General features: G+C 38.5%; 1 protein-coding gene across 1 annotated transcript in view; it reads right to left on the bottom strand.

Moving 5' to 3' along the window:
* MINDY3 (MINDY lysine 48 deubiquitinase 3) overlaps positions 1-20,517 on the bottom strand; it is a 60,855-nt gene extending 40,338 nt beyond the window's left edge. The window contains exons 1-8 of the mRNA XM_082479893.1: positions 20,353-20,517; positions 10,601-10,680; positions 8,541-8,598; positions 7,905-8,078; positions 4,027-4,078; positions 2,160-2,274; positions 1,288-1,361; positions 751-830 (exon numbers count right to left, since the gene is read on the bottom strand). Coding sequence (XP_082336019.1) covers positions 751-830; positions 1,288-1,361; positions 2,160-2,274; positions 4,027-4,078; positions 7,905-8,078; positions 8,541-8,598; positions 10,601-10,680; positions 20,353-20,449 — 730 coding nt within the window. The 5' untranslated portion in view covers positions 20,450-20,517. The remainder of the gene's footprint in view (positions 1-750; positions 831-1,287; positions 1,362-2,159; positions 2,275-4,026; positions 4,079-7,904; positions 8,079-8,540; positions 8,599-10,600; positions 10,681-20,352) is intronic.
* Between the last annotated feature and the right edge of the window lie 1,756 nt (positions 20,518-22,273).

Raw genomic sequence — 22,273 nt, 5'->3', positions numbered from 1 at the left:
TTCAGATCATCTTCTCTGTTTGTAAGATGAAATGCAAACAACACAAAAGCCTGCTAATCATCTTGGTGGCCCTCTACTGGACTTGCTCCACTATGTCAATGTCTTTCCTGTACTGGGGAGATGAAAAGTGGACACACCATTCTACATGTGGTCCCAAAAGCACCATGTAGTGGGAAAGAAACATCACTTCCCTCCAACTGCTGGCTATTCTCCTCCTAATGTAGCCCACGATGCAGATGGCCCTCTTTGCCAGAAGGGCACACTGATGACTCGTGCAACTCACTGCCCACAAGGACCTCAGGTCCTTTTCTATGGTTAACTGCTTCCTAGCCAGTCAGTGCTGCCCTCTGCTGTTGCATGGGCTTATTCCATCCCAGATGCAGGATTTTGGTGAAATTCATGAGGTTCCTGTCAGTCCATTTCTCTAGCCTGATGCAGCTGCTCTGAATAGTGGTCCTGTCTCCAGTGTATTGACCAACCTTCCTAACCTGCAGAGACTGCACTCCCTTCCATCATCCAGGTCATCAGGTACCTTATAATTTCAACCTTCAGTGAATCCTGGATTGTCAGCTAATGTTAACATCAGAGATTTTGTGGAAGTATGTATTATTTCCATTTGAGGTCTGCTTAAATCAAAGGACAGTAAACAAGAAGTCTATCAAAACAGAAATAGAGCATATTCCTAATCTGTAGGTCAGCATCTCATAAAACGTAAAAATTATGAACAAGCATAAACTAGAATCAACTTACTCATTCCTGAACATTCTCTGTCTCCGTCCCACACATTAGAAACAGCATGCCCCGTCAACAGCAGGTTAATCAAACTTTGGCTATATAACAGAAAGAAATAGCCTATTAAAAGGGACATACAATTTATTCCTGAAAAAGCGGCTATCTCTAACCAATGAGAAAAGTATTGTATTACCTGGACAGCTAAGCAGATATTCTCTAATTGTATTCCTTTAATTAGCGTATATTTGTAATTCAGCAATGCTAATGTGATCTCCACTCCATCAATCAACAACTTGATATAGAAATGTAGCCCTAAATTTGAGAATTATTCCTCTGAAAATTCATCAATAACAAAGCATTTCCTCAGAACTGATGCACTAAATGGAGTATGCGGTGAAAAAGGCATGCTATGTTAAGTGTTGCTTTTAGCTATTACAAAGTTATAATCGAATCTTTGTCATAATGTCAATAATTTCCTAAAAGAACAATCAGTAACAGAAACATAAAAAATTAGTCCACTAATCTAAGTGGTAGCTACCATATATTGCAGCTTACCTTCCATGACCGTAAACAGGGTCTATCAATGGCTCAGTTGCATCTTCAATTTCATTTTTTATGTTTTCAATACCCTGCAGAAAAATCAAAAACATTTTTGCTCTCTTAAGGAATGAATTGCAACATTTATAACAACAGAATGCAATAGTAAAACATCAGGAGGCTGATGTTCTTATACAAATTGATACGTAAACACACTTTCTCTTGATAAAGAGATGGTAGGGATATACAAGGAAGGATATTTCCAAAATCTGTAATTCTCCCAAATTGGGAGGGGGGGGGAGAAAAAAACCATCTGAGCTTTTCAAGTATTTACGCTGGTGATGTACTGTAATGTGAATGAAGATGCCATTGCATCCATTTATCTAGATTTGACTTAGTTTATCAGTTTAGTGTTCACCTTTTTACAGAAAAAGGGTTACATGATCAAACTTTCTCTTCACAAAGAGGTGGTTGTTCAGCCTGGAAAAAAGAAGACTCTGAGGAGACCTTATAGCGACTTTCCAGTATCTGAAGGGCGCCTACAAGAAAACTGGAGAGGGACTTTTTACAAGGGTATGTAGTGATAGGACGAGGGGGAATGGCTTCAAACTCAAAAAAGGTAGATTTAGATTAGATATTAGGAAGAAATTTTTCATTATGAGGGTGGTGATGCACTGGAATAGGTTGCCCAGAGAGGCCCCATCCCTGGAGGTGCTCAAGGCCAGGCTGGACGTGGCCTTGGGCAACCTGGTCTAGTGGGAGGTGTCTCTGCCTATGGCAGGGGGGTTGGAACTCGATCTTCAAGGTCCCTTCTATGATTCAATGATTCTAAGAAACAAAACAAACACACACACACACACACACACAAAAAGATCAGACAAGCCACAAACCTTTGTCAGGATTACAGAATACAGAAAGAGCAATACTCCAAATCTGTTTGTCCACACTGAATATTGATCCCAAACTGCATCCTTCAGTTCAGGGAAGCTTCTGAATGTCCGTTTGCTAAATAAAAAAAAAAAAAAAAAAAAACCACACCAAAAAAACACCCAACAACAAAAGAAGAGAATGTATTTAGAAGAAGCATTAGAATAGTGTCACAAAGCACAAACAAGAAATATCAATACCTAATATGAAAACGTAAAAGCAGAGCAAAACTGGTACTGTATACAGAATGACACAGCAGCTGTTCTGGAGTTACTGTTAACTGCCATAGAGTCATTAGTATTTACCCCTCAGAAGAAGAGTAGTAATTCTGGAGCAGTGTGCAAAAATGAATATAGTTTTTATATGCAAACACTAACCATAAAGTTACATATACGTGTGAAAGAGCTGAGTGGCTTGAATCAGTAATTTTACAAAACAGTTACTGAAATTGCAAATAGACTGTATGTCACCAAAACAATGTTTGCACTATATAGTGTTCTGAAAGACATTCAGTTCATGAACAGAGGAGAAAAAAACCTTCTACTTAACCAGGTAAGACTATCTTTCAGGCTTCTGAAGTATTTATTACACTTCCCATAAGAATTTGATTTTGTTAGTCTGTAGCTTTGGAAAAGCAAAATGTTCAAAACCTTAAGTGGTACATTAGCATTTGGGAAACTATGTGGTTGTATAAAAGGGTTGCTGCGTGGATAATGAGGTAACACCAGGTGACTATACGTTTAAAAAGAAAAAAAGTGAAATAAAAACAGAGGAATGGAAGAGATCCATCAAGATTCCAGTGAAGTAATGCACTTTCTATTTCTTGGGATATTTAGAGCTAAATACTGCTTTTCAGAACACAAATATTAGTTTTTATTAAGTAATTCGAACCAGATCGCAAGGCAAAGTCAGTTCTGAAATCCATCACTCGGCTCAATTTTAAGGCATATGCCAGAGTGCTCAATTCCAGTGACAAAGACTGAGAAAAACTGAAGCGGATACCACAAGTCCAAAGATCAAGGAGGTGAGTGGGAGGGAGGAGGAGGGCAGGAAATTAGTGTTTTGATCAGAGAAGGTTACAATAATTATATTCTCCCTTTTCTTCTTTCCTCATATGACAATGGGTTTAAAGAACAAATTATAATTACTATCTATACAATAAGCAGTAGTTATTTCAGTTCTAATTACTAACATTTTCAATCTCAAGTGTTTTTGAAATTTTGTTGCTCTTTGGGTATTTATTTGTACAACAATCGCAGTTGTTCATCGCGAAAATAAAAGGCTATTACCTGTAAAGATAAACTCACTAGAACTGTAAGCTCTGTATTTACACCCCAAAAAGAGAAAAGTGTTTAAAATATAAAAAAAAAAAAATCAGTCTTGTATATGAAACATTTTTATAAATGTTTCTTACATTGTCCCAAATCGGGAGAAATACTAGATGACAATTTTTCAGTATATGAATCGTGTACTTCAGACAGAATCACCTGTGAAGATTATTTATAAAAACACTGAGGATTAACATGGTTAATGTAAATGTGAGTCTTGTTTAGCTGTGTTTATATACTTGAAACGCACAAGTTATCTGGCCAATTTTGCACATTACATTGCTCCAGTTTTATTTTAAAGCCCAATGTTTATGCTTAAAATAATATTCCATTTTAAACTGTAAAATACAAAGAAACCCCCTCCCCCCAAACCAAAACTGGAGATCCAAGTTTAACCTGATGTGTAACACACACAAAGCTCCTCAACAAACCTATTTCAGGGCTGTGAATATTAGTGTAACTTCAAAATACTGTATTTTAAATGTTCCAACATATTACTTACTGAATTAATGCATGAAATCGCTCAAAGCCAAGCTCTTCGACAGCCAAGGCAGCTATACACAAGAGACACTTTTCAGCACTACACATGGCAAAAAATGACACAAGATACACACAGCAAGCTAGTATACTTTCAAGCTTTAATTATATTTTTAATATTTAATCCTCCCTCGACATTTAAATTTTTTTAACTCATTAGTATAAACTAATTCACTGCAACATTAAGATTCCACCATACAAATTAGTGAGAACATTTCTATTCGGACTAATCAATTTATTAAAAGCACAAAGCCACTGGAGTGTGTAGCCTTGAAAATATTTGTCAAATACTAAGCTGTTAATTTTGTACAAAACGTGGCTGTCACAAAGTCATCAAGCATATGCATACTACAGATATAATTTGCAGGTCAACAAGAAGTATTATTTCCTAGAAAAGCAAGCATGACTATTTGGATCATTTTATCAATGTATGTAAGCTGTATTTTTTCTTAAAATCTATATTTCTGTTACTGAAATGTTGGGGTGTTATTTCCCCTTTTAATGCTTATTTATTACAAACAAATGAGTAGAATTATTCTACACAGTATTACACATCCTGTTTTTAAATAAATTCTCATTGTTTTCTTTCAATAATGGATAAATAGCCTTTCAAATAAGTGTCACATCCAAGACAAAAAAAAAAATACAGCATTAGTGTCTTCCCAAGTTCAACACAGGCTTTATACCTTTGTGCCTCTAACAACATTTTCAAACAAAGGAGATGAAATGAACTTTTAAAATCAAATTTTCTTTTACAAACAGGAAGTTACACTCACCAGTTGCTTAATTATCAAATTCTATAGGCATTCAAATATCAAAACTGTATCAGTCTTTAGTGCCCTCTATGTCTACAAGGACTTTATCTTCCTGCTAGTGGAATAATACACAGATCAGGTAGATCTGCTTTCCCATAAAGGCCAATTAATGCTGAATATTTAAATGTGTCTGATCATCTAGCTACTGAATTTGACTGCATACAATTCATTAAAGACCTGAAGCCACTGGAGGTAATACGACTGATCAATTCCTCCCACAATAATTCCAGAAAGGGCTTTTTATGCCCTTTCTGATTGTACTTTGAAAGATGCACTTGTTTGCCTACGTGCAAACAGAGCTGATTCTCCAGCAATAGCATACTTTCATTTTCTACTTCAGAAATGAGGCAGCAGTAGTCTTAAGAGTGTAAGTTTTTGTCTTGTGAAAAACTATAAGGAATTGCTAAAATTAGGTGACTAAGAGCAAAATTGGACTTAAAAAAACCTATTTTTAAGATACTTTTTAAAAGTATGAAACAATCTAAATTGCAGAAAATTTCCAAACATACCTTTTTTTTTCCTTTTCTTTTTTTTTTTTTGTCTAATTAAAAATTGTTTTTACAAGAAAAGTTATAAATGCTACAGGAACTAACCCAGCTCCAAGAACATATATTTTTTGAAGCAGAAAGTTAAAGGGACTAAATCATATAAAGCAAACTTTGAACCTGGGAACTTGCACTACTACAGCCAACGCATGGCCAACAAGTCACTGGTGTACACCACAAAAGCAGATGAAAAATGCAATTGCATTCAGTAAGTCTGCTCGAATCCACCTTTTGTTCACACAGCAGGATGATAGGCAGTTTCATTCTGTTACTACAGAACAGAGTGAACTGGTAAGAGAACTACTATTTGAAACAAAGAGAAAGAAGTAGAAATCCTGAAGAGAAGTGTAGTTATGCATAACCGAAACAATGTTAAATAAAGACAGTGCTTAATGGAGAGGAAAACAACCAACAGCAACAGAACTTCAGCTGTATGAGAAATACAATTGTATAGAAAATCTTTAAAATGATACTCTATCATGCTGTGTCCAATCATATTTCGTGGTTTTATTATATATTCCCATATTCAATTCCCAAATATCAGTAGCTTGGCACGTGGAATTGCATCTGTAATACTCCCCCCCCCCCCCCCCCCCCAACCCATCTCATAAGTCCTACCAACTATGACAATGCCTGTTTCTATTTTTATTGATTACAGCAACCAAACAAAAAATAAATTTATTCCTTTGCACTAGCAGTAACAGAACTCTGCATTATTAACATATGCCTTTGTCCCAAGCCTAACCAGGCAAGAAGCTGGTCTATAGTTAAATAGCAGGACAGAAAAGAAAAAAATCCACCCTAACAATATATCATAAATCAGGAAGTGCACTGCAATATACATATATGGTAAAATACTGTTTTAACTGTAGAGTACATACAAGAGGTATATTCAGTGTCTACCAGGGAATGTAGAATATGAACAGTGAAAGATATTAACTTCGCTCATGACAAAAGCAGACTGTTCATGGTAAATGCATCCTGCTTTTCTTAAGCACATTCCATGGTATTAAGGACAAGTCAGGCAGAACTTATAGACTTGGTACAGAAATATGAAAAATGTAGATATGTAATAAATGGATTAGTTCATTAAGTGTTAGTGTTGAGAGCAATTATTAATCCAGTGTGTGTTTAAAAAGACTTTCTGCTGAACATTTTCTACAGTCAGAGGTTCTTTAGAATAACGTAATATATTAATAAACAGGACAGTAAAAGCCTATTAATAACTGTGCTCTACTTCACTTTCTCTTCAAAGTAAACTTCATAATATGAGCAAGAGCTTCAGAGACAATTGGAAAATTCACAGAAATTAGGAATTTCAGAGTTACAACTGCCTTATCATTGAAGATTTTTTTTTTTTTATCAGAAAAGTTGTAGATACAACTTTTTGTATAATACTTTATCAAAAAAAAAAAGCTCACTTTGGAACTCTTACATTGGGACCTTCTGTTTTTTCAATCAAGTAACATTGTAATTATTATTGTTTCAGCCTTCTAAAGCACATGGAGCATTTGACAGAAGCAGATGAAGATGACTCGTAACATAAAGAGCTCCAGCACTACTAATTGCTATAGCTAGCTGCACACGTACAAATCTACTTGTATAATTCTTACTTTGTAGTTATGCCACAAACTGCCGAATAACATATTTCTTCCATCAAAAGATGGCACCTTTATAAGCATGTTCTCATATGAAGAGCTTTTCGTACTTCTTAAGGGACACATTGGGAACAAAAACTAAAAGAAAAAGAAGCTTATCTTTTAACACGTTAGGTATCTTCTATTAAATAACAAATACACATCTCAATGATCATGTGTGCACAGATAAAATTTCCATGTCACTAGGTCCACAGTGGTAAGATACAACTTGATGCCATATCTTAGGGCAGCAGATGATGTTCACCGGATCCTTGGTGTCAATAACAAATGAAGGAATCAAGACATTTGCAAAAAGTAGGTAACCGAAAAATCCTAACCTACAAAAAATTCTGCTAATCTACTAGAAGGTGATTTGATTAAACTGTTTTGGTACTGCATGGAATCAAACCAAGGGAAAAAGTACTTTTCCATAACAGGGGATCCAGAATATTTTAAAACAGATAAACCTTTGCTGAATTCCTTACAAAAGCTTTTCTGAAATAAAGCAACAAGTGACAAAGTATTCCTCTAGCATTAGGAAGCATGTAGATTTTTCCAAATTAAAGACACATCAGGTCCCAATAAATTACAAAATAAAATTGAAAAGATTATGTAAATTGCTCAAATTCAAGAGAAAAACATATGTTACAACTCCAGTGATAGGCAGCACATTCCTTTTGACAAAAATGATCAATGACTAATTACAACAGACAAAAATCTGTCTATTGCTAATGGAATCACAAAGGTAAAAAACCCTTCTGTGTAATAATAAAAAGCAGTGGCCCCTCAAAAACAACATAATACTTCACTAAGTGATAGTTAATTTAGAATAGAAATACATCTTACAAGGTTGTTCCTCTTGACGACTAGATTCTGCAGGACTTTCAGAAATACTAGCAGTTTCTTCAGTTGTTTTTCCTCTTATCCATGTTGCCAAAGAGTACGACTCAGAATTATCAGAGCAAGCCATTTCCAAAATATCACATAATGTATGACAGAGAAGGTTCTTCTGCTCCTCTTCTGAAAGATCAGAAACCTACATGAGTTCAGTTGCTGCTAATCAGTATCTTATATAAGCTACTAGTATCTTTTTTATATGTTAATTTTATCTAAATAATTGAGTTTATTACTTTTATCTTATTAATTATTAATGTTAATTGCTGTTTGGCTATACTGGAACAAAGAATTATAAAGTTGTCTTTAGAAAAATGTATTTTAATATGATTTCTAATCCATTCCTTTCCTAACAGTATATTTCAATCAAATATTTATAAAACACAGAAGTACTACAGACAGACATAGACCTCGCAAGTGGGAGTTTAGAGACAAATAGTATGCATACTGTATGCCTCAAAATGGCATGGGAGCACACTTAAACAAAAAGAAAGTGTAAAATATTTTAAATTCTTTGTACTAGGACATGCTTTACAAATAAATAAAATGGAAAAAAAAAAAAAGAAGAAAAAAAAAAGGTCTCAGTACCTGGACAGTCCCTCCAAGTAGACTTTTCACTGGTAAAAAGCCTCTTCAAAAGGAATGCCTTCGTTATCAAAGCATAAAATAATATTAAAATACAAGACAACACCAACTTTTACATTATGTCACAAGCTCTATACCAAAGCATTTTTTCATGTTATTAGAAGGGTTTCAAGCCAGTCATTGCTCAGTATGACACCCTGTGAGCCCGCACTGTTTAGCGATTTTTCCCATTCAAACTAACTACAAAGGTGGCCTCGTACCTGTGTTTGCTATTGTTGAGTTTGAACTTCAAGTACGTTTCAAATAAACAGAGTGCATATTTACATACACATCTCCAGACTCACAGGACTGCAGTAATGGAGGCAGAAATAGTTTGCAGTAAAAGTGATGAGTAGTACAAGGCATACCCCTTTGGTAAACGGCCCACCTGTTTTGACCATTGCAAGTCATAATTCAGAGATCAAAGAAAACCTATGCTTCTCCATATCCCTGCTTTGTTTTCCATCAACACTACTGTTGCAATTACAACAAAACCAAAAAAGATGTGGTCTAAGTTACAGAGAAGGAACAACGAAAGAACAAACTTTGGGAAGCAGGTTCTTGGTCTTTCTGATTATTCTATTAGATGCTGTTTTAGGTATTTCCAGCACCTTAAAAATAGCTCCTTCAACTTTCACTTCTTTCCTGTCAGACTCACCCTGTTCTCTTGTCACAGGTCTTTAACACACCTTTTTTAGTAATTCACAGCAGCAGTAGGCACTGCAAGATCTGTTTGATCCCTTCCTCCTTCCCTAGCCAGAACTCAGCTCACTTTTAAACATGCTTTAAATACTCAATTTCAAGGAAGCTGAACTACATATAAATCTGGAAAAACACTGTCTATAAGAACATTTGATATGGTAAAGACTTGACGCTGCCTTTAAGGAGCTAGCTAGTGCTACTCTCTCCGTTCTCCCCAAATAAAAGACATGTAACTGTAACATCAGAGGCCAGACACTCTACATCTTGTTTTAAGACCACTGAACTAAGCAGAGCCATGTTAGAGTGCAATTCAGAATAAAAATTTTTCCTATTGATTGTTTACAACCTAAACAAGTGATGCTTCTTCTTATGGTACAAATCTTTTGGCAGGACCAGCATTTAGAGTGTCTTGAGGTAACCATAACAGAGGTTTATGACTATCACATTACACAAGCCAGAGATGCAAACAATTCCACGATGCCAGTTGTCTGACCCAGATATCTTCCAGTTCATGATCAGATTAACGCTGCCACAGGACTTTAATATGTCCCCTATCAGTGGACAAAGCCTCAACTCTGACCTAGACCTACCTGCAGAATTTGATCTGTGTGTAAGAGGAGTGAAAAGCAGGTTACCAGAAAAACTAATCTGCCCCATGACTCAATGTCTGCCTGTCTCTACAGGGTGCTCCTAAGAGAATGAAGAGCAATTGCAGGTTCGGCAACCTGCTCTAGCAGAACGGATCCAGCCTACAGACCACCTATACACAAAACAGTTAGAATTGCCCTGAAACAGCATTTTAAAGAGTATGCACATAGCCTACAAGATACAATGGAGTAAGAAACTAAAAATTCACCATCACAGTCGGTTGAGCATATCTGAAGCACAAGTGAAATCCTAAGCAAGTATCCAGAATAAAATATATTGACCTGACATACTTCAATTATTCTAACTAGGACTTTGAAAGTATAGTATTTCTCCTTTTCTTACGTAGCAAACGTTGTTAGGTTTGAAAATTGATTGCATTTATATGTGATCTTTTATGTCTCCCCTTTATCCTGCATTCCTCACTTTAAAGTTACCTCTGCTTGAATCAACGTGATGCATTTCCTCAAACAAATCCACTCCTGCAAAATTATAGTTCAAAATCAGCCCATCTCTGCCTTTTTACTGAGTTTTTTGTCTCCTCCACACTATAATTATGAAGTCAAAATACAACTGATCTGCAATATTTCTGTATTTATTTTAGTTCCACATATATAGAAATGAATTAAAATTAGAAAGCCCAAAATTTAACCATTCCTATAATAAATGCATCTTACCTGTACAGGTGCAATCACTGCACAAGGGCCACCTTCAAACTGTTCTAATGCAGTTGATTCAGAGTCACTAAAGACAAATCCTGTCATATAAAAAAAGACCATATTTAGTGAACTATGTAAACAAGCACATGTTTATGTATAGTCCTTCCCTAACAGAAATGACACCTGATTTATTCACCTTTAAAGATAAGATAGGTTTTCAAGACTTTTTTCCCCTAATCATGCAACAGAACATGGTTAAACTATCTGAAGAAAAAAGTCATGAATACAGGTGAGAGCACAGAAATGAATTATTTATCTCAGCAGTGAAATCATGATCACAAGGGGCCACAGCTAGGGGTTTAAAAAAGAACCAAAGGATTTTTAACAGTAAACCTGACACTAGGGCACATGTGGCTGGATACATAAACCACAGTTTTTATTTTATTATGGTTTATTTCTTATGAATTGATTAAAATTTGTTTGTAAGTGATAATATTTTGTCCCACGCATGTAAAAAAAAAAAATCATCTTTGGACCTTCTCCATGCATAATACATTTCTATTCCCTATGAAGAGCACAGTATGCCTCCCACTGATCTCATTTTTGGCCTATCAATGCTTCCTATTAAGACTGAAATATGCTGAGTAACTCAAATAATTCACTTGCAACCACTGAAGCAAGCCTCTTAATGGTGTTCTTTCACAGAAGACACACTATATTTACTAAGATGCAAGATCACCTATTTTCCCCCCCTCCATCTTTAATGTATTTATATTTCAGAATTATCTTACAGTCACATAATAGAGCAAACACTGGAGCAATTACTGAAAAATTTTTTGTTACCACCTTGTCCTTAAACTCGTCTTCAAGATATGGTGATTCACAGCTTGCATTTCTCATAGATAAATGCATATACATGGACAATTACCTTGATGAAGCCGACACACGGCAACTTACAGTGAATGATATTTTGCATTATTCTTTTAAGTGCTGATAAGATTACGCTGAAGTGACTAGTTCAATGTAATCTAGAAACCATGCAACTGTAACCAGCAACTAATCAGCAAGCACAAGCAACTGGGGACAAGGGGAAAGGGGATAGACATGCGTATTTTCTCAGCAGTGTCAGTCTCAGTGGAAACAATATTCAATGTTTCTTTCCCACAATTTCTCCTTTTCCCAATTCTGTAATTTTACATGCTGCCATATCAGAAGCATCCTGTCCTGTCCTAACCCCTGGATGTGAATTTGGACTGGGGAAACGCATCCCCCCAGTGCAGACTTCCACACTGCTACATGACAGGTAAATCATCACAAGCAGCGCAATAGAGGATTGCTGCATGTTTTCTAGGCCATATTTCATCACAGAAATTATAGTTCTTCAACAACAATGTGACTTTTTTTTTTTTTTTTTTTAAGATGGATCAATGTTGCCATAGTTCTTTAGAAAAATAGGGTTTTCCCTGTATCTGACATCAAGGCTCCAGGGCTGTTTTTTTAAACTGAATGTGCAAATGTGCATTACAAAGATGTACTTTATATCCAAAATCCAGATACACATCATGCCTACATACTTAGATCCATCATCATCTAAAGTAGCAATAAAGCTCCATCAATCCATACTTCAACCAAAGTTTGCACCAGTGTCATTTCACTCCCCTGTTAACATGCGCTAATAAGAAATACCACCAGTCCTTTAAACTTTCTGAATTAGTTTGTGCAGGCTTAGCCATATTAAAAGGTAAGTCTTACTCTACTGTGAAGCATTACTGCATGCCATCTAAGCACACTGCAACAATAGGCTTTTTTTTTTTTTTTTTAGTTGTTTTAATGATTTAGCCACTGCAGAAAAATAACATACTTGGATGTGGTACCATTAAACCACACTTAAGAAATCTTGAATTTGTTTCACATTCTTCAGGCTTCTTATAGAAAGCATGAACTTTCTCATCTTAACCCTGCCCTGTTTTTCAAAACTGCTTCCTAAAAATAAAGAAAATCAAGTGTGATCCACCAGAGTGAATACAAATTTGAGACAGACAATGCAAAAATTATATTACATAGAATTTGACAGAATGCAACCACAGGAAAAAAAAATTCATATATAATACCTAAAGAAACACTTCATTTCTTTTTACCTAAAAGCTGCTTAATAAACATCAAGGTTCTGAAAGCAAATAAATGGGCTTCAGGGAAGTTGGTCTTGCTTTCTTTTAAAACGTCTACAAAAATCTGAAGTTAGCTCAGGTAAAATTTCAGAAACCAGAAGTCTGAAGTCCAGCTGGGTTTAAGTCTACCTCAGCCTGCAACTGCACCTACTTACCTTTTTTGCCCTCCACAATAATCACATCTTGGGCAATCTCTATAAACACCAATTAACCCCACACTTTTCCTTCTGAGTTGTAGGAATGGCCTGGCCACCCTCTAAGCTGCCAGCTAAGACCAGCATCTCTGATCCAGACCGATTTCTACTTACTCTCACTCTTAACCAGTCATATCTATCACACAGCTCTTTTCACTCAAGATAAAATTTCAGGAGCAAAATAGATGTAACGTGGCCAAAAATAATCTTTTTTTCTTTTTTTAATCTGCCTGCCTTTTGTCCATGAGTATAATTATCATTCTTTACCTATAAGAAACATAAAATAGTATAATTATCATTCATCTTCCTTGTCATTTATAACCCTACTAAATGCTCCATTGACCCCACTTTTTTAGTATCACTACTGCTTTAACCTGTCTGTCCATTGGAAGGCGGGAGGGGAATTAGATCTAGATTCCTGTTGTTAATCAATGTATTGCTTAATATTTTGAGTTATGGTGGCTACAATATTCCCAAATCTGTCTTTATATTATTTGCCCACTATTAATCACACAAACCAAAGTTTTAAAGTTTTATCCTCCTCATTCCCCCAAAACTTAACATTTACCAAGATCCACTTTTTTTTTCTTTACACCCAATTCTTAACTCTTCTACATATATTTTGCCAAAATGAATATATGATTTAGTAACCTATTCCTGTCTTTCATCTAATACTCCACATCATGGTCCAAAGTACCACAAAAAAACATTATTTTTTCTATTATGACCACCCCATTGCTTTCCTGCATCCTTTTATTATTGGCCTATTTCTGAAAAATATTTATTTATTTTTACATCCAAGACACCAGTGTCATTTTACAAAGGATGATGTATACCTTCAGCGATTTCACTCTGTGCAAGAACCAATTCTACCCGAATGAGAGAGACAAGGGGAGTAGCTAAAAAGCCTGCAGCGTTAACCACATTAAGAAAACCCACAAACTTGCTCTGTCTCTGATCCAATCTAGCTACAAAGATGCTGTGCTATTCATTTGTTGCCGACCCAGCATCTCACTATGGAACTGTATTTCTTTTTCAGAATACAATGCCTGACAGAAACACTAGAACAATCCACTATTACCCAAGTACAAGGTTTACAACACGTCTTAATGTTTCATCCTTTCTCTAGAGCTGCGTGCAGAATGATAGACACATTTTGTGTATGGCTTCAGGTTTTCAAAGTGTACTTTTACAGTGAAATGAAACTTCTGAAATTTTCTGTGGGGAAAAAAACCCAGCCAACCAACCAAAACAACTGTTTCCCACACACAAAAAGAAAGGAGTGTTTACTACAACAATACCACAACAAAACTCCACTTAATGGGTTGTGGATAAAGAGCCAGGAAGTCCTGGAAGGTTTTGAGGAAAGTACCCAAATTACCTGGTAAATTACCACTAAATTGAGCAACAAGCTGCCAGAAAACAAGGTAAGATGCCAATGCGTCTGCCTTTTTTCACACCTTTGTAAAACAAAACAGTTCTGTGAAACTTCTGAATTTTAACTGAAACTTCTGAATCTGTACCCTGGTAAGAATCTTCTACTGTGAGCACTCCTCAAGACCTTTTATCTTCTTTAAGCCTGTCAGCCTTATCCAGAGTGAAGAATGGACTCACTAGCACCATATTCTTCCTTAAAGTAAGGACAATGTCTTTTCAGATATTCCTTTTTGGACCCAGGCAGCAGCTAAGAGTTTTAGCATTCACTAATAGTTTAGATAATTGTGTTAAAGGGCATTTCAAATTCTTACTGCTCTATGTGCATTCCAACTACATTAGCTACCATGCCCATTAACCAGAAAATACAATCTTTTTAAAAAACTTAACATGCACGTTCACACCCCATTCTTTCACAGCGAATGGTATCTTCTATTCTCCTTCCAGTTTAACAGAGCTGAAAAGGCTGTTGCTTATCATAGTGACAGACAGTCCCTCCAAAAACTGTATTTCTGCCCCAAAGCCTAACTTTTCATTCAGCAAGCTTCACAAGAGGTCTTGTGTGAATTCATTATTTTAAGACAACTCCGCATTATGGAAGTATATGCAATAAACTTTTAAATCTCATATACAACAGAAAGGGATTTGACAGTCTGTCTGAGGCAGCAAGATGTGTTTATTTTGTCTGTAAAGACAGTATCACTATCCCAAAACCAATATGCCACTCCAAGGGAGGAAAGAAAAAAGTCTACCAGCATAGAATTGAGAACAGACGGGTTTTGACAGTCTCCCACATCATCCTCATAGGCAAGCTTAGAAAGTGTGGGTTAGATGAATGGACAGTGGGGTGGATTGAGAACTGGCTGCCAGACAGAGCTTAGAGGGTTGTGGTTAGTGGTGCAAAGTCTAGTTGGAGGTCAGTAACGAGTGGTGTCCCTCAGGGGTCAGTACTGGGTCCAGTCAATACATTTATCAATGTTCAATATATTTATCAATAACATGGATGAAGGGATAGAGTGTACCATCAGCAAGTTTGCTGATGACACGAAACTGGGAGGAGTGGCTGACACACCAGAAGGCTGTGCCACCTTACAGCGTGACCTGGACAGGCTGGAGAGTTGGGCAGAGAGAAACCTTATGAAATTCAACAAGGGCAAGTGTAGGGTACTGCACCTGGGGAGGAATAACCCCAATTCATCAGTACAGGTTGGGGGCTGACCTCCTGGAGAGCAGTTCTGTGGAAAGGGACCTGGGAGTCCTGGTGGACAACAAGATGACCATGAGCCAGCAATGTGCCCTGGTGGCCAAGAAGGTGAATGCCATCCTGGGGTGCATCAAGAAGAGTATGGCCAGCAGGTCGAGGGAGGTCATCCTCCCCCTCTACTCTGCCCTGGTGAGGCTGCATCTAGAGTACTGTGTCCAGTTCTAGGCCCCCCAGTTCAAGAAAGACAGGGATCTGCTGGAGAGGGTCCAAAGGGCTACAAAGATGATTAGGGGATTAGAACATCTCTCTCGTGAGGAGAGGCTGAGGGACTTGGGTCTTTTTAGTCTAGAGAAAAGAAGATTGAGGGGGGATCTTATTAATGCTTACAAATACCTAAAGGGAGGGTGCCAGGGGGATAGGAACAGTTTTTTTTCCAGTGGTGCCCAGTGATAGGACAAGAGGTAACAGGCACAAACTTGAACATAGGAAGTTCCATCTTAACACGAGGAAGAACTTCTTTACTTTGAGGGTGGCAGAGCACTGGCACAGGCTGCCCAGAGAGGTTGTGGAGTCTCCCACCCTGGAGACATTCAAAACCCGCCTGGACACCATCCTGTGCGACTTGCTGTAGGTGACCCTGCTCTGGCGGGGAGGTTGGACTAGATGATCTCCAGAGGTCCCTTCCAACCCTGACCATTCTATGATTCCCTAGAGAGGGGTGTTGGGTAGCTCTTCTCAGCAGCATGTCCCTGCTGTTTTTTCCAAAAGCTACTGTTGTCTCACATTTAATAGTAGTATGGCTTGCGTTAGCAAGAAAGACCACTTCTTCCTGGCAGAATTAGCAACATCTACTTAAACTGAAGCAACAACATCTACTTAAACAGAAGCTCTAAGTCAGTAATCATCGGTACAATTTTCTTTGAAGATCTCAATATTTTTTCCACATGATGTGGAAATTCCTGGCAGCAGGTTTGGCTTCTAACTTCTTACTTCATTTTTACAGATGTCTTAAAAGCAGTCCACAGACATGACCTGAAGACCACTAACCAAGGTTTACTTTTATAAATGTGACCAGCATCAGTAAAGCAGAAGCTTCAAAAGCAATTCCACCAAAAGATTTGGAGGGGCAACACTCATGGCAGACAAGCAGCAACAAGTAGGCAGAGGTGGGCCAATAGGTGCAATGTCCTCCAGCTGTTTGCACAATCCACTCTTGTCTATACCCTAACTGTGAATATTAAATGAAAAATGCTTTTCTTCCTGCTTAACTGTTTGCACTCAGTAACATGGAACTCAAAGAGATGGAAAGCAGACAAATGTAAATATTCTATAAATCATAGTCATAAAAATATTTTTAAAAATTACATAGATACCAATGAGTATCACCTAAATGAATTTAACATTATTAAACTAAACTCAGAGGAACATTTCAAATTGCTACTTCTATTTAAGACTTTGAAGAGTGGCAAGTGTATTCCTTTTGCTCAAAATGTATCTGCTTGTCTGGTAAAAACATTATTTCCTAGTAACCCTGACTTGTTCCTGGTCTAACAATATCACAGCTCAAATGACTTAAAAACAATACCATAGGGTCCTCAACAAAGGATGTCATAAAAGCCAATCTGGTGATATTTAAATGTACTAGACCAGAAACAGAGTTCCAGGCATGTAAAAAAAAGAAACCCAGAAAGAACAGGGGAGAAAGACAAGGAAAGTTGTCAATCTATTCACCCAGCTCTCAACCTGGGAGCTGGAAGAGGATCCAGATAAAATGGACCTTTTAACATTGCACATTATGCATATACACAAACAATAGTATTAATACCTTCACACTATTCTTTTGCAGTTAAATAGTTGTTTAAAAAGACTGTCCCATATCTTTCTTTCCAGAGAGAAAACAGCTTAGGTATTCTGAAAGGATGCTGCGCTCAAACCTGCCAGACATTCACAGTTGTGTAGACCTGATGCCGCATGCCTTAAGGCTGATCTGAAGAGTGGCTTTATGAATTGATTTTGTCTCTTAGATCAATGAAGAAAATCACTCCTAACATTGGTATGTTTCTTTAGGGTTCAGTCCTCCTCCTAAGTCCTTCCCAAGTCATCATATCTATGCCAGGAAACTGAAGTGCAGACCGAGCCTTAGCACTACGCTCCGCTGAGTCTGCTTTGAGGATCCTGGTAAATAAGATACACAAGTTTCAAACTGCAAATTCTGCTGCAATCACAAAGAAAAAAATTTCTAAAAAAACCCCCAAAACAACACAAAAAAACCCCAACCAAACTGCAACAACAGCTTTGCAGCGATGCCTTTGTTAAGTCAGGAACCAAAACAATATATTTAAAGTTGCCAACGCAGCAAACTGAGGGAATTACTGCCACTAACTCAAACAGCATATCCACATTAGCTAAGTCAGTTCTGTTAACTGCCCACAGATCTTCAGTTTTGGCCAAACAAATATGACGGTTAACAAGTTTCATGCATGATGAGGATTCCTGGAATATTGCTAACTATATTGAGAAACTGACTGGTTCGACTCTTATATTCCTCAACACCCTCTCTACTCTCTACTTTTCTTTCTAAATGTAAATTATAGTTCTCAACTTCCATAGGGTTTGAGAAAGGATCAGACAACATTCAGAAAGTATCTGAAATAAATACCATCATTAGCATTATACTCTAAAAAAACCCACCAACCACGAAAAAAAAAAAAAACAAATACCAAACCATTTGTTTAAGCAAGCATCATTTATACTTCTTTGATATTTTCTGTCTATATGATGTGAAACAAGGGTCTATCTTTTAAATTTGAAGTCTTTGGAAATAATAAAGTTTGATTATTATGTCTGGGGTTTTTTTTAATCTTGATGAGTCAGTGTTGACAAGACTCCTTTGCAGTAGGTAAATGGTGCAGAACTTTTTCAACAAAATAGAAACTGAAAGTTGGGTAAACATGTTATGCTGCTACATAACATAAGGGACTGAAAGTGACTTTTTTGATTCCCAGCACAAGGCCTCCAAACAACACACTAAGTTATTGTCATGATGTGTTTTTGCTACACAGAGTTGATGATATTAAAGAGGATATAGAGAAGGCAACAGATATACTACACAGTATGGTTATAAGACTTTCCCTAAAGACAGATAGGAAAGAATTGCTCCTTTCCAGGAGCCACCAAGAACATAAAAGACCTTTTCCATTAATCTTTCATAGGATGACAAGCGTGGGGTATTACAACATCCATTTCATTAATGAAACTGCTAAAACCTCATATACAAACAAACTACCTTGAAAATCTCACTTTCAGTAATCTAACATTACCATTAAAGAAATAATTAAGCTTTTTAACACCAATTCTTTTTTCAGACTTTGGAAAAAAACTTGTACTGAAACAGCAACACTCTACCAAAGCTTAAGAAATATTTCAGAAAGTAATTATATTTCCATAAAAATAATCAATTCACTAGAAAAAGTACTGGGTTTACCAGGCCTGCTTAAATTCTAGAACTTAGAAGGAACTTAGCATTTTTTCCCCAAATATTTCTCACTGAATTACCCGAACGCAGATTAACCTAGGGAAAAAGATAGTCTGGTAATGCACTGTGTCCTGTGACAGGGGAGAAGCTCTGCAGCTCCCAAATCAACATGACACATGCATCTACTGTAACTATGCAGATCACAAAACTCCTGTTAAAAAAGAACAAGGAACAGAGAACACTAAGAAGATCCTTTTGTTCCAGCCTACTTTACCCTGAGACCTGAATGCATTAAAATATTTATGTTAAAAAAAAAAAAAATCCACTATGATTTGTGAATTTTCTCCAGGAATTAAGGATGTTTTTATTATGATCTTCATAACCATTTTTAGAATTCTTCAGTCCATGGTAAGTTACAGAGAAGGCTATTATTCCCTTCCTCCAGCCAGTACAGGTACACAGACTGATTTCTTGCATATCATTTTTATCATTAAGTCTCTACACTACACCTTGCAACTGCAGTTTTGAAAGAATACCAGAAAGTGTCCATTAAGAAGAAACTATGTGTAAGCTGCATAATTTAAATCTGGAGAAAACATCTTACAAATACACCAGGTCCCATGGTTATTGTTGCTTTCATCTCTTGCCACTGAAGATGGTATGCACCTGCTTCAATCACCAAAGAACCAGTTTAAAAAACCAAATACCTGTGGGTCTCTGACCCAAGCCTGTCCCCACTTCTGAGAAGTCTATTTGAGACTCCCACGTTCTTTGCAGAAATATGCAACTTACGTTCACGTTTCCATGAGCTATGTAAAATAATGGCACAAGACGCTGTTGAAATATATTTAAGAAATACATTCCCTTCCCCACTCTTTTATGTCCCTTTGAAGATTGGTGGCAGAAGAAGACCGGGCTGCAAAAAAAAAAATTATTTATCAAGTGAAACTGCTGCATCATTTTTCCCGTGGGCCACACGCCGGGTGGGTCGCCGGTGACATGGGAACACGATCGCAAACAACTATCGTCGTCCCCGTCCGCAGAGGCGGCCCGGCCCGGCCTCGCGGAGAGGCGCCCCCGCGCCCCCACATCCCCTCACGGACCGACACACGGACACGGGCAGACAGACACCGCGGAGGCCGCCGGAGGTGGCTGCGGGTGTGTCCGGGCAGGTGGGCCGAGGACGGCGAGGCGGGCCGAGGAAGGACCCCCGGGGGAGGAGGCCGGGCGGGCAGCCGGGCGGGGGAAGAAGGGCCGGGCGGGGAGCGGGGCCGGGGCACGGCGCACGCAGGTACCTTGCGCCCAGCGGCAGAAGATGGTGTCGGCCAACCCGCGGGGCCCGGCCTTCTTGCCCCACACCAGGTGGACAAGCTCCTGGCCCGCCTCGGACATGACGGGGCGGCGGCGGCCCTCGGGGCCGGGCGGGCGACGCGTTTCCCGTCGGCTGAAGCGGCCGTGGTAGCCGCTGCCCCTGCGCAGGGGAGGGGCGGGGCCGCGCCGGGCGGGCGGAGGGAGGGAGGGAGGGAGGGAGGGAGGGATCGGGCGGGGCGCTCGCGCGCGGGCGGGGCCTCGCCGGGCGCCTGGCGGAGATGCGCATGCGTAGCAGCCTCTTTTCCGCCTGCCCGGCAGGCCTTGCTGCTTCCGCGGGCGCCGGAAATGGGGAGGGAGGGTGGGTGGGAGGAGGCTGGGGAGGGGAGGGGAGGGGCGGGGCGGGGCGGGGCGGGGCGGGGCGGGGCGGGCGGTTTGGCGGGAGGCGCACGCCCCGCCCCATAGTTGCTCGTCGACCGTTGCTCCGTGAGGGGAACGTCGGGTGAGGGCGGAGCGGCGGCTGGGGGGGAGGGCGAGGAGCGCTGTGACGGTACCGGTGGTAGGCTGGGCGGTACCGAAGGTGGTCTGTGAAGTATTAATGTGAGGCAGACAGTAGTCAGCGTAAAGATTCCTAATCTGCATATGGGCTGGATATAACAAGAGATGTCAGGAGTTAAGAATCGTACTGGTATAAGTAGAGAGCTTCCTCTGCATGTGTGTTGTATAGTGTCTTGTGCGAGCACTAATGTATAGGTAAAATGAAGTGCTCCCATTTATACATGAAATATTTTTACTCTTTTAGAAGCAGTTCTCTTACGTGACAGTACCTATATTCATATAATAGTTTGAAATGAAGAATGAAAGGTAGCCATGTGATTTACTTGAGCTATTTAGGAGTGGTGTTAGATGGACATCTCATGAACTTGAAAATATTCCAATCTGGAAAACAAATTTGGTTCATATAATTTAGTAATGTTTTTTTCACTAGAGATTCTAGAGATAAAGATGGGTATTTTTATAAAAGATAATTGATTTTTTTTTTTTGAAAGGCAATTTCCATTTGAATGGAAATTCTTTGTGGAAGTTTTGTGGTCAGTGTTGCGCACAAGATTAACATAGACTTTATTAAACAAAATTCTCCAGAAGTGTGGTAACAATTACCACTGACAAAACTGGATTTAGAATGTTCTTTTAGAAAAAGCATTTCAATCTAAAAGTTTTCTGGGTGAATCTGGTAATTTCGTATGTGTTGTGATTTAATGCCAGCTGGCTGCTAGGACCATGCAGCTGCTCCTGGAGTTCTTCCCTTTCCCCCAAGAAACACAGGGAGAAGAGGGAGAAAAGGAGGGGAAAGGGAAAAAAAACTTGTGCGTTGAGATAAAGACAGTTTAATAGAACAATAACAGAAAAGGAAAATAACAATAACAGCAACAATAATAACACTACCACAAGTCACTCTTACTACCTGGTGAATTGGTACCTTCCTGAGCAGTGGTCATCAATTGCCCCTTGCTGGCCAGCCCCCATTTATATATACTGGGCATGATGTCTGTGGTGCGGAATATTCCATTGGCCATTCCTTTGTTCTGTCTGTGCTGCTTCCCAGCTTCTATGGGAAGCTGGAGAGAGTCCTTGCAAAGTATAAACATCATTTAGCAACAATTAAACCAATATGCATTATTGACATTCCTTTCACAGTAATCACTAGAAAGAAAATTGACCTTTACCAGCTGAAAGGAGGACTGTATGCCACTTGGAATTCTTCATGTGGAGTACAGGTGGAATTGGGCTGTAATATTGTACCCACCCACTTTATCTTCATCATACACTTACTACTTTTATGGAGATTGAGTAGTCATTATGCATTAAGTATGAAAATAACCAATGTCAGGGTGTTTGTAAAGCTTT

The sequence above is a fragment of the Vanellus vanellus genome (assembly GCF_965231255.1).
Source record: "Vanellus vanellus genome assembly, chromosome: 2".
Lineage (NCBI taxonomy): Eukaryota > Metazoa > Chordata > Aves > Charadriiformes > Charadriidae > Vanellus > Vanellus vanellus.
This window is presented reverse-complemented; position numbering and strand designations above follow the sequence as displayed.